The sequence below is a fragment of the Dendrobium catenatum genome, unplaced genomic scaffold (genome assembly GCF_001605985.2).
Source record: "Dendrobium catenatum unplaced genomic scaffold, ASM160598v2 fragScaff_scaffold_716, whole genome shotgun sequence".
Classification (NCBI taxonomy): Eukaryota; Viridiplantae; Streptophyta; class Magnoliopsida; order Asparagales; family Orchidaceae; genus Dendrobium; species Dendrobium catenatum.
The window spans coordinates 23,540,122-23,553,364 of record NW_021319178.1 but is presented as its reverse complement, the minus strand read 5'-3'; the positions used below and the strand labels follow the sequence as shown (position 1 = coordinate 23,553,364).

General features: G+C 38.2%; 1 protein-coding gene across 1 annotated transcript; it reads left to right on the top strand.

Moving 5' to 3' along the window:
• The first annotated feature begins 3,482 nt into the window (after nucleotides 1-3,482).
• On the top strand, nucleotides 3,483-5,071 carry LOC110094999 (protein MITOFERRINLIKE 1, chloroplastic). The gene has a single exon (XM_020820361.2). The coding sequence runs from the start codon at nucleotides 3,550-3,552 to the stop codon at nucleotides 4,669-4,671; it is 1,122 nt and encodes a 373-aa protein (XP_020676020.1). The 5' UTR covers nucleotides 3,483-3,549; the 3' UTR covers nucleotides 4,672-5,071.
• The last annotated feature ends 8,172 nt before the right edge of the window (nucleotides 5,072-13,243 follow it).

Here is a 13,243-nt window from a genome sequence, read left to right as displayed (position 1 = left end):
ATTGCATCACGATATTTACCTTTAGATTAATCGAATCAATCTTGATATTATTGGTGACTTCAATAAATAAGACTTCTAAATGACTAACCATAGTCATGAATTTCCCCAATAATTTATTAATACAAATATTCACAAACTCTTCAAAGAGTTAAACCTTGGCATCATGTCCCTGCCTCGATCTGGGGAAACTCATTGCAATGTCTATCACCATCTACTCCACTCAGGGATAGATAATGACTGCAGAAGACCACTTGGTCGTTGATGTTCCGCCTTCACTAACTGACAGACCTCACACTTCGAAATAAACTCAGTTATATCTTTCTTTAATCCATGCCATTAGCATGTAACTTTCAAATCTCCATATATTTTACTACTTCCTGAATAAATAGTGTAGCCCATGTAATGTGCCTCATGCTGTATCTCAACTCTCAGCTCACCAATAGAAGGAACCCATAGTCTATCCTTATAGAAAATGATTCCATAATAAGATAAAGATAATTCATGACTCTGATAAAACTTAATATGATCACTCAACTTTAGATACTTTGTATTTGATTTCTGAGCTTCTTGAATTCTTTCATGTATAGTTGGTTGAATAATCATCCGAGCTAATAAATTTGGATCTGTATTAGTAGATACCACATCTATCTCTAATTTCTTGAAATATCGAATAAGAAAATCTATATATAAAAAAAGAAAAGTACCTAAAGACTTCCTACTCAATGCATATGCTACCATATTTGCCTTATCAGACTAATGCTGAATAGATAGATCATAATCCTTGATCAACTTTAACCACATTCTTTGACTCAAATTTGAATCTTGTTGAGTAAAAGTATACTTCAAACTCCGATGTTTAGTAAAGATCTCGCATCTGACTCATTACAAGTAATGTCTCCAAATCTTCAATGCAAATGCAACACAACTAACTCAAGATCATGTATCGAATAATTTCTCTCATGTGGTTTCAATTGTTGATATGCATAAGCAATCACTATAGGCGAATCAAACAACGTGATGAGACAAATCCAACGAGCCCAAGATCATGAATTTTTTATATCATAAAGACATTCAAATGGCTAATAAATAGTTCATGATCAAATGATTCAACCTCAACCGTCCATTCAAACCATTCCCAAATTACACTTGATCTTTCTCCTATTTGCTGGTCATGCCATTCTCATAAAACTATAAATAGACCAATCATTTCTCATAGAAGGGGATCCCCAAGGGGGGGGGGAGGAAGAAAATGCCCAAGGGGAGGGGGGAAGAGAGCCCAAACAAGAAAAGAATGATAAGTTCTCTTGCCACCAGACTCTTCCTCGACCACCGCTAGACTTCCACCCGATAGCTCACCGACACTGGAGTTCTGCCTGAATGCCGATTGATGTCAGAATTCTGCCCGGCCGCCGATTCACGTCAGAATTTTGCTTGGCAGTCGACCAATGCCTGAGTTATGCCCGACAGCCGACTGAAGCTGTAGTTTTGCCCAACCGCCAACTGACGTCAGAGTTCTGCCCGACGGTCGACTTTAGTCAGACTTCTCCCCGACGTTGAAGTTTCGCCCGTTGTCAAACTTATTTCCTTCACCAAACTTTCAGCGGACTTCTACCCGACGTCGGACTTCCCCCCGTTGTCGGATTTCTGCATGTTGTCAGACTTTCATCCGACTTCTACTGGACGATAAACTTCAGCCCATCGTTGAACTTCTGCCGGTCGTCAGACTTTCATCAGACTTCTACTCGATGCCAAACTTTCTCCCATTGCTTGATTTCTACCTAACACTAGACTTTTGTCAGTTGCCGGACTTTAGTCAAACTTTTACATAATGCCGAACTTCCGCCCATCGCTGAACTTCCAACCTCCGACGCTAGCTGACTACGATCCTTTCGATCTCCTTCACCAGACAACAATCTTTCTAACTGGTGTCACCTACCGATAACGGTACTTCCGACATCCGTTGCTAAACAAAGATCTTTCTGGCCACTATCACCTACCTACAACGGTCCTTTTGACCTATATAGACAGATGCAGTCATTCCGACCTTCGTTGCCAGACAACAGTCTTTTCTAACCCCTATCACCCGCTGATTACAGTCCCTCCGACCACCGTCACCGGACTACGATCTTTTCGACCTTCGTCGCCCGAAAACTATTGTTCTATAGACCAAACTGATGTATCAATAGTGATTCTTTCAAGTCCCATCATGTAACACACTATATGATGTACATTTGTTACATCAAGCTAAGGCCTTCCCCCAAAAAAAGGGCCTCATTTGTACTCGACTGCAAATAATAATGAATTCATTCAAATTGGGTCAAGCCCTGAGGTTTTTTTCGCTTTTAGGGTTTTCCACGTAAAAATCTTGGTGTCTCTTATGAATGACACACCCTCACTTTTTATCTGATTGCGTGCTGGATCTTTGTACAAAGTTAAGATGTTAAACTTTATATTTCTCTAATGTCGCGAATACTTCAGGACACAACAAAGATATTTATTAAGTTGAATAATTAATCATTTGATAATATAATAATAAGCGATAATTGGCATCCATAAGCATTGTAATGTTAGAAGTCTAACAAATTCATAAGGAGTTATTTGGTTTGATACAAGATGAATTATATGTAACATAAATATGTGTATTTTATATTTTTAAGTTGTTTGGTTAAGTATACTACAAATGCTAAATTTTACCCTTTTGTTTGGTTGAAATAAGAGAATGCAAAAAAAAAAAAAGTTGTGCATTTAAAACAATTGTTGATTGAAGATAGTTGACAGTAAGTGCAGCCAGTGGTGATGAGCACGACTAGTTGTGGCAATAGCAGCGGGCAATGACCAATAATGATTGTCGTCACCTTTACAACAAGCGGTGTTATTGAAATCAACTTAAAACGAATGAATTTTAAATACACTAAAAATAACTTCAAATTGATTTTCAAATGCATTATCAAAATACATTATGTTTAAAATAAAGCTTTCTAAATAGCATCATTTCAAAACACACGTGTTTACACTCGAGATGAAGCCAATCATATATTATTTCAAAAACTGATTTTACTTTTTAAACAATCAAATATAAAAAAGCTAAACTCTTAAAAATTTTTTACAAGCATTCAAATATATTTTAAGGGGGGATTTACATACATACCACTTTATTTCATCATATTTATATATCTAATACTTAAAACATTAATATTACATGCCTACCACTCATAGAACAAATTTATGTGCATGTAATGAAATATTAAAATTTATATGATGATATGAATGGTAGAAATAAATTATAGGAGTGATATATTTGATATTAAAATTATATATGGGTGATAGACATGTAATATTAATATTTTAGATGTTAAATTTATAAATAACATAAAATAAAGTAATATGTATGTAAAATTCTCATATTTTAAATAGAAAATTCATTTAATTTATTCTTAATACATCTATTTTTTACAAAAGCAAAGGCCTCTAGATTATTTATGTCCTGCAATATCAATTGTCCATTTCTCTGTTCTAAGCGCCAAATCAGACTGAGGCAAATTCTCGGGAATGGATCTCCGACTCTCTGATTCCTCCGGCGAACTACCTGAAGATTTCAACTCCCTCTTCATCAATATCAATACCCTTCTCCTCTGCTCTCCTCCGAAACCCTATTTCAACACGGTTCGCACTAAAAGAAGAGGGCATGTCACTTTCTTTTCCACCTCCCTTTCCTCTCGGTCCCAATGGCTCAATTCCCCTTCCTTCGCCTCCTTTCCTCCATCTCGATCCCTCCACCGCTCCCTCTCCGTCCTGGAACGCGCCCTCATCGGCGCCTCTGCGGGCGGCATCGCCGGAGCTTTCACCTACGTTTGCCTACTCCCAATTGACACCATCAAGACCAAGCTCCAGACTCGCGGCGCTGCCCAGATATACGCCGGCGCCCTCGACGCCGCTCTCCAGACCTTCCGGAGTCACGGCCTCTTTGGCTTCTACCGCGGAGTCTCCGCCGTGCTCGTTGGCTCTGCTTCCTCCTCCGCTGTCTATTTCGGCACATGCGAGTTCGGAAAATCCCTTCTCTCCAAATTCTCCGCATACCCTCTCTTTCTTATCCCGCCGACTGCCGGCGCCATGGGCAACATAATCTCCTCCGCCATCATGGTTCCCAAGGAGCTCATTACCCAGCGGATGCAGACTGGCGCAGCCGGCCGATCCTGGGAGGTTGTTCTCAGGATTCTTGAGAAAGAGGGCATCATGGGGCTGTACACTGGTTACTCTGCAACTTTACTCCGGAATCTACCCGCTGGGATTCTGAGTTACTCATCGTTCGAGTACTTGAAGAGCTTCGTGTTGAGCAGGACGGGAAATGCGTATCTTGAGCCAGCACAGAGTGTTTTGTGTGGTGCAATTGCTGGGGGGTTATCGGCATCGCTGACTACTCCTCTGGATGTGGTGAAGACGAGGCTAATGACGCAGGCTCATGGGGAGGCTACGAAGAAGATATCAGAGACTGTGAGACAGATATTGATGGAAGAGGGGTGGGCGGGACTGGCTAGGGGAATTGGTCCTAGGGTTTTGCACAGCTCATGTTTTTCTGCAATTGGATACTTTGCCTTCGAGACTGCGAGACTAGCTATCCTTCATCAGTATGTGCAGCATAGGGAGAAGCCTGTTGTTGATGTGGTGGAGTAATATCCGAAATGCCATCATTGTTCCGTAGATGTAATGCTTTATGTTGTTCCGGTAAGTTTTTTCCAATCATCAATACAGTAATTTTGGCTTGAGTAATGCTCATGGATGGTTTAAGTGGACAATATATTAATAAAAAATCTGTTGGTGTGAAGCTACTTGCCCTCTTCCTGTTCGGAACTAAGTGGTATATATGGGGGCATGCTATTTGGTTTATCCTTTTGTAATTGCAGATAGCCATTTAACGAAGAAACTAAAAGGTACAAAGAGGAAGCTTTATGCCCTGTATGGTTTGTTTTCGTTGAACATAATGGAATCGCTGTATCCAAGGAGCCTTTATGTTGTATTATGTTTGAGAAGAAATTCCAATGAGATGATAATATGAAAAAAGGGGATTTTTTTATAATTTGTTCATTGTTGTTGAGAAATACTATCGTTTTGAATAAAAAAGGACAAATAATCCTAGCAAACATGTTAGGGTTTCTGAAGTCCTGACATATATTCTTGGTTTTCTTGCTACCTGGGTATTACTATTAGTGTTTATTGCGCATTCTTGATATTACTACTAGACTTTTATTTAACTTGTATAGTAGGGTTTTATGACAAATGGTGATACTAGGTTTCAAAAAAGCCAAGCACAAATGCATATAATGTTTGTCTTTTCCTGAAAATAGGATTAAGTATAGCCTTTTTCTGCAAAGTTTTAAGACTATTGACATTTTTCCTAAATAGAAATCAACTGCAAAGCGTTTTTGCAAATGACCCAAATAATAAAAAATAAATAAATGAATGAAATTGATCATTTTACTCCCATACTAGCATAACCCCCAGCTATATTTATGATGATGCTTGATACATCATCAAAAATCGGCTTGATCAAGCACGAATCTTGGTGCACACTTAAATTGGAAGTTTCTAAAATTAAATTCAGGACCGTCTAGATTTTGATTTCAACGAACTCATATTCAAATTAATGCTTGACAAAATGAACTTAACTACTCCAAAAGTGACCTCATTCGAGTTCAAATCAGCCTATATCAAGAGCTTGAAGTATGGTAAAAAATTTTAGAATAATAATTGGATGAATCATGATATCCAAATTTAGCATGCTTATAGCTAAGACAAAAGTATAGATGAGATGAATCCAATGAACTCAAGATCGCTTAATTCTAGTAACATTAATACACTTTGATGTTGGATGAACATTTTATAATCAAGGGGAATCGATACAAGCCATTTGATGGAATATTTAAGATTTTCTCCATATTGACAGAGTATGCCACTCTAAAAAATCTATAAATATACCCCCTCTACATGAAAGAGAACCCTTGGCTTGAGAAGCAAGAGTGCTCAAAGATTTGAAGATTTAGAAGCTCCACCAGAGTACCACCATCGTCAAACGTTTGCTGCCTGATCGTTGTTGTTAGTTCACCACCCGATCGCCGCCATTATGCCATCACCCAATTGCTATCATCAAATGCGTTGTGATGTTGATGGTACAGTGCTTCAGCCTATGTATCCAAGTGCTGTGGCGCTGTATAGTTTACTTGGAGACAAACAAAGAGTAGAGCGTTGCGATGCTCCAGATCCTGGTGCTGCGCCGCTGTCAGGTAGATTGGATATAGAGAGTGGAGCGTCACAACACTGTGAGGCGAGCTGGGCAATTTTCTTTCTTATTTTTCATAAAGAGTTCTTTCCCTTGGTAGTTTTAGTGGGTTTCCTTCTATTTGTTCATGTACGAGAACGGTGCAAAAGTGAAGAGAGACGATGAGAGAGTGAGAGAAAGATATATATATAAAATTCTTCCAATTTTCATTGTGAATTTCTTGGTGTGGTTGGCTCCATGATTTTTTCCTGGTTTCGAATTTTTCCACATTAAATCCTAATGTTCTTTCTTTTCGCAGTACTTTCTCTTTCTTGTTTGTGTTCGTTGCATGTAGGGGTGTCAATATTGTACCCGACCCAAATACCCGACCATAAAATTTTGGGTTTGCGTTGACCCGAACCCGAAGCAGGTCGGGTTCGGAAAATTGACCCTTTTGCAAAATCGGGTCGGGTTTGGGTAGACCCAGAAATCCGAAAATGACCCGGAATGACCCGAAAACTGCCCCGGATGCCCCACTTTGCATGCCCCGGTGCCCACGTTACCGCGTGTAGCCTGCCCGAGACAGAGTTGCGTTGCGGTCGCCTGCTTGGGTGACCGCGCGTAGCTTGCCCGCGCGTAGCCTGCCCGAGACGGAGTCGCGTCGCGGTCGCCTGCCCGCGTGACGAGCGTTGCCTGCCCGATAGCCCAAGTCACGTCGTCGCCTGCACGAGTCGTGTCGCCGTCTGGTGCATGCCCCGAGTTTCCTGCACCACCGGCGGGCACTGCCATCTCCCGCGAGTTGTCGCTTGTACGGAAAATGCCGAATGACCGAACCCGAAGCTGGTCAGGTCGGGTTGACCCGAACCCGAAGTGGGTCGGTTCGGGTCCGAAAAATCGACCCGTTTGTAAAAACGGGTCGGGTTGACCGGAACCCGAATAGTGCTGGGTCAGTTCGAGTTCGACTCGAACCCGACCTGTGACCCGAAATTGACACCCCTAGCTGCATGTTTACTTCCCTAACTGCATTCTGAAATTGACACCCCTAGCTGCATTGTTATTAGAGCCATATTCTTTAGTTCAAGTGACAGTGATGGCCGATGAAACAAAATATAAGATTGAGAAGTTAAACAGTTCAAACTTTGCATTCTGAAAGATGCAAATTGAAGATTTTCTATACCAATATAAGTTGTATTTGTTGTTGGCTGTCACCAAGAAGCTAGATTCAATGACTATGGAGGAGTGGGAGGTTCTTGATCATACAACCTTAGATTTGATTCGACTTTCACTTTTTCATATGTTTCATTCAACATTATAAATTAGAGAACTACAGTCACTCTCATTGTTGCACTAACTAAAATGTATGAGAAGCCGTTAGCCTCAAACAAATTGTTCTTGATGAAGAAATTATTTAATATGAAGATGTTAGACTACATTTCAATTGCAGAACATCTGAATATCTAAACACTGTGATGAATCAGTTGACATCAAGTTTGATGATGAGGCGAGAGCATTGTTATTGTTATCTTCATTGCTAGATAATTGGGATGGGCTGGTCACTGTTGTGAGTAATTCGTTAGGAATTTCAAAGTTGAACTTTGAGAATATTGTGGGGTTAGTGCTTAATAAAGAGGTTTGCAGGAAGGTGAATGATGAATATATAAATTTTTCTATTAATGTTGAAGTCAGAGGATTTAAATAATAAATATAAATCCAAGTAGAGGAAGATCTAAATTCAAGAGAGAAAAATCTAATTCAAGTAAAGTGAAAGTTATATGCTTGAATTGTGAAAAAAAGTTCATTTGAAAAAGGACTATATTGTTCCAAAGATGACTAATGGTGGAGGTCAAGATAAAAGTTACTTCGCAAATGCATCACCAACAAATTTTTAGTCAAATTATCTGATTTGTCTCTGGATTTGGTTATAAATTTAGGTGCTTCATTTCTTGTCAGTCGTAATAAGGGATATTCAAGAACTACACTCAAGGTGATATGGGCAAAATGTATTTGAGAGATAACAAGCCTAACAACATTATAAGACGGACAAATTTTTAATGTAGTTAAGATTGTAAATCAAATTAAGTAAATAATATTTTAAAAAAAAATTAAATCTAGTTATAGTAACCGGTGACTGGCAGGAGACTGTTTCAGAATATGTTTTAGAAATTCAACATGAGTGAGGCAAATTTAGGTTGCACTTTCTTGAGTATCATTTTTCAGCTATTTAAGGAAGAATCACCTAAATCTGAAGCTGAGCAAAATTAGATGTAGAGGACTTTGAATTCTTCAGCTGTTAGAAGTTTGATGTATGCTATGGTTTGTACGAGATTATATATAACATATGTAGTGGGAGTAGTCAGCAGATTTATGAGTAACCCAGAAAAACTTCATTGTGAGGTGGTTAAGTGAATTCTTAGGTACTTGAAAGGATCAGTTAACAAAGCTCTTTGTTTTGAAGATGCATAGATTGATCTACATGGGTAAATAGATTTTGATCTTGTTGGAGATCTTGATAGTATGAGAAGCATAGCTGTTTAAATCTTCATTTTGGAAAAGATTGCAGTGAGTTGGGTTTTCAAATTATAGATCCTTTTTAAGCTCTCAACCATAGAAGCTAAGTATACTGTTATCACTGAGGTTAGTAAGGACATGATATGGTTGAGAAGTTTCTTTGTAGAGGGCAAAGGAATGAGAAGTTGTATAGTGATAGCATGAGCACTATTCATCTGGCCAAAAATGCTATATTCTATGCCAAGATGAAGCACATCCAACTTCGATATTATTCCATAAAAAAAAAAACTTCGATATCATTTCATCAGATTGCTTATGGAATATGGTCATTATCTTTGGAGAAGATTCACATGACCAAGAATCCTAGAAACATTCTAACGAAGAAGGTGACAATTAGTAAACTGAAGCAATGTATAGCTTTAATTGGTTTTCATGAAGGATGAGAGCAGGGGTGAGCTACACTATAAATACTATGATATACTATGATTGTTGGTGCTACAAATTAAGAGAAGGATTGATCGCAATTAGTTTCTAAATGGGAGATTATTAGTTTTGTGTGTAATATGATTGTGTTGATTAATCAAGTTGTAGTGTTGCCTCGGGCCTCAATTCTATTGGTCGAGTTATTGAAAAAATATTTTTCCAATAGAATTGTATAGCGCTGCTGTGTTGTGTATTCAAGGGTTGTTGCACTGTATAGTTTGCTTGGAGACAGATAGAGAGCGAAGCACTGTAGCACTCTAAACCTCGGTTTGCCAAGGAGCGTTGCGGCGCTCCAGACGAAGGAGCTGCGGTGCTGTCAGGTAGACTGGAAATAAAGTGAAGGATTGCGATGCTCCAAACTTGGCGTCACGGCACTGCAAGGTGGGTTGGGCAGTTTTCTTTCTCGTTTTTTCATGAAGGGTTGCATCCTTTGGTTGTTTAAGTGGTTTTTTTTTTGTTCATGTACGAGAACAGTGGAATAGTGAAGAGAGACAAAAAGAGAGTGTGAGAGAAATAGATATGTACATGTTTATCTCAATTTTCATAGTGAATTTCTGGCTTGGTGTGACTTCGTGATTTTTTCTTGATTTTGGGTTTTTTCATATTAAATCCTGGTGTTCATTCTTTTCGCTGCATTTTCTCTTTTTTGTTTGTGTTCGCTGCGTGTTTACTTCCCCAACAACCATCACCTGACCGCATGTTTCTGACCCTTTACCACCCGAAACGTTGTCGTTGGATTGCCGTCAGATGACTAGCGCCTTCATTGAGCCACTGTAGCCTGACCTCACTGTCAGACCATTGTCAGTTAGCCGCAACTGTTCGATTGCCTTTCTTCTCTTATAGAATCCTCCATATTTTTATTACTAATTTTTCATGCTCATGTAATCTTGTCGCTTCAAGTTAAGGGGAAGGTCAAAGGCTTGTAATTAACATTCACATGGTGGAAGTATTCCAACTGGGCAGGGCCTCTTGATTTTTCCTCTTTTTGGATTTTCTACTCAAAAAGTTTGGTGATATTTAAGCTCTTTTCATTTATCTGTTTGTGAGTGGAACCTTTGTGTAAAGCTAGGATGCAGAATTCTCCCATTCTGCTGCTGCGAATTATCTAGCTCGCAAAAATGCTAATAGCATTTGTGATGCAGGCATCTTTTGAATATTATTAAGCACTTAAGCTTTTGTAGTGCTATGCTAACATTTATGCTTTCGCTGTGGGGGCGCATGGTGCAAAGGAGATTTTTGATCTGGACTTGAGAGGCTTACATCTATAGAATAATTTCTGTCGCCAGTTCTTAAATCTTTTGCTCGGAACGCTAGTCCTTCTGAATACTTATTTCTAGGCAACCATTGGGGAATACATCAGTATCCCACAGTACATTAGATGGTGTATTTGCTTTTATTGTAAAAGCACTTTCTGCTTAATTAATTGGGGCACGCATAAAGAAATAAGGTCTTTTATGTTTAAATAAAATACTTTAATAAAATATTTCTGGATTGGAATTAATGTAAACTGCTATATCAACATCTGTATGTGCACTATTGGGTTAGTGTGTTAAAGCAGACTAAGCATATTCTGCTGCAGTAATATTTTCCATTGCAAACACCAAAACCTCTTTATTGTGACAACATCTCTGCCTTAGCTCTAGCTCAAAATCTCATATTTCATGCTAGAACTAAGCATATCGAAGTTGATCATCATTTTATTCGTGATTGCATTAAGTCGTCCACTATTATTGTTCATCACATCTCTACTAATGATCAACTTGCAGATATATTTGCAAAAGCTTTACCAGTCACGAGTTTCAACCGTTTCATCTTCTTTGAAATAATTTAACAGTTTGTGACCGAACTATTTACTTGAGGGGGGCTGTCAAAGCAGACTAAGGATATTCTGCTGCAGTAGTATTTTCCATTCCGTTTCCTGCCCACTTTCTGGGCTATTTTATTCTGCCTCATCCTAGCCGTTGAACCCATCTGTACTAGGAGGCTCCTAGCCATGTGATGCTCATCTCTTATATAAATTGCTATCAGAGATCAATCCATACACAGCCTATAGCTTAGGCTGTAATGCTCTTGGGGAAGCGATATACTTTTGTTATCAGTGTAACCTTCTTCCTTATGCAATAAAACTGCTAATGTTTTTTTGGTGCATGGATGGCTTCATCTGGTGATGATGCTGTGCTGCACTGAGGGGTTATTTGGTTTGAAGTAGAGTGCAGAATAAAAGGAATGCGAGGATTTTGAAAATTTAGGCACTTGGTTGGATTTTCTAATATATTTGGACTTCATCGTTTAATTTATTTTTGATGTATTTCAAGATTGCCCAATTCGAATGATTTTCAAATGCATCGTGTATATTTGTTGCTCGTAGTTGCTCGTTACCACCATCTAGTGCAGCTGGCCACCGCCATCGCCATCGCCACCCACTATTATTACCGGCTATTTCTTGTTGCCGCCACCCCCTCTTTGCCGCCCATATTATACTTAAAAATACATGTATTTGAAATTCATTATTAAAAAAGTATTGTATTTGATTTCCAAATTCCTTCAACCAAATATCTCCTAAATCAATTTCTTATGCTTTTGCGTGGGTTGAAAAGTTGCTGCGAAATTGTGTTCTTTATCTTGGTGAAATCAGATGTTCTTAGGAATTTTTGTTGTGTTTTCCCTAAAAATATTCAAATTTGTGATCTGATAGGCTTCGATATGCAGCATAGAAGCGTTTTTTACTCTGTTGGCTTATTTTATAATAATTTACTTTTATTTGTAAAGTATCTTATTTCATCATTGTAAAATGAATTCTATAATATGTTATTGTGTGTGTGTTTAAATATTTTATTAAATTTAGCTCTTTTATGTATTTCATACTTGTTTTCTGAATTATTGTAGAATAATTAAAAGGAGAAGATTTTTTTTTTTGTCTGTGCTACAGGTTTATGGTGGATTTTTGCAATTTTTCTTTGGAAATTTGATACAACAAATTTTGGCTGAAAAAATCGGCTGAAAATTCCGTTGGTAATCTGTTGTTATGCAGGCGTAATTTTCTCCCACTAAACAACTTAAGTCGGTCGTATTTTCCTTCCCTTGGAGATCCGTCGGTAAGATTTCCGATGAAAAAAAAACCGTCACAATGGCATTTCCGATGCTCATTTATCGCTGGTAGATATTCAAACTCCGCTTTTCGGCGAATAATCCAGCCAGAAATAATGAGAATTCCTATATTGAATCTATAATAATCTTCTGCATCTTGAAGAAGAGTATAAATTATTGTTGCTCATGATTTTGAATATTCCTTTAAGTTCAACCTTTTAAAATATATTCTTTCATTTTGTATTTCTGGATCCATTGCATCACCAAAGTAGGGCACAATATGGTCTTCTTTTTGTATTATTATTGATGAGCGAGTATTCATATTGATCATATCATATATTATAGTTTGCCTTAAGTATTTATTTTTTTATATAGATAACCCGTAAAATCTTTTTTTATTTATTTATTATTTATTATTATTATTATTATTTTTTCAAGATTTACATTATAGACTTGGTTTCATTGGGGGCAATTTTTAGCAACTATTTTTTTGTTACTTTCAAAAAAATTTTGTATTAAAAAGTTACTTCAAAAAGCAATACACAAACTGTCTCAAATAAAATCCCTAATCTTTCTATCAAAGATTCATTAGTTTAACTGGGTGTGAACTCCATTTGGTTTCCTTTTAGCTTTTCCCCTCCTCTCGACTCTCGCCCCTTTTGCTCCGCTAGGGCTTTTTCCCTAGCTGCTCTTCCGGCGTGCTGGCCTCTCTCCGGACAGCTATCATCTGCATGTTTCAGGGAAGTTGTCTTTCCTTTCTTGTTTACGCCTTCCGTTCAGTTTTTTCGACTTGTCATTCTCGTCTTTCCTCCTCCAGCCTTTTCTGGCCGGAATGGCGGTCCGGCGAGTTGAGGATCCGGGTTTCCTAAATGTTTCATTTAAATCTTGTTCGTTCGTTGAAGCACTTTCTAG

Excerpts from the sequence above, each read along its gene's own strand:
- LOC110094999 (XM_020820361.2), top strand. The coding sequence starts at position 3,550 with ATGGATCTCCGACTCTCTGATTCCTCCGGCGAACTACCTGAAGATTTC.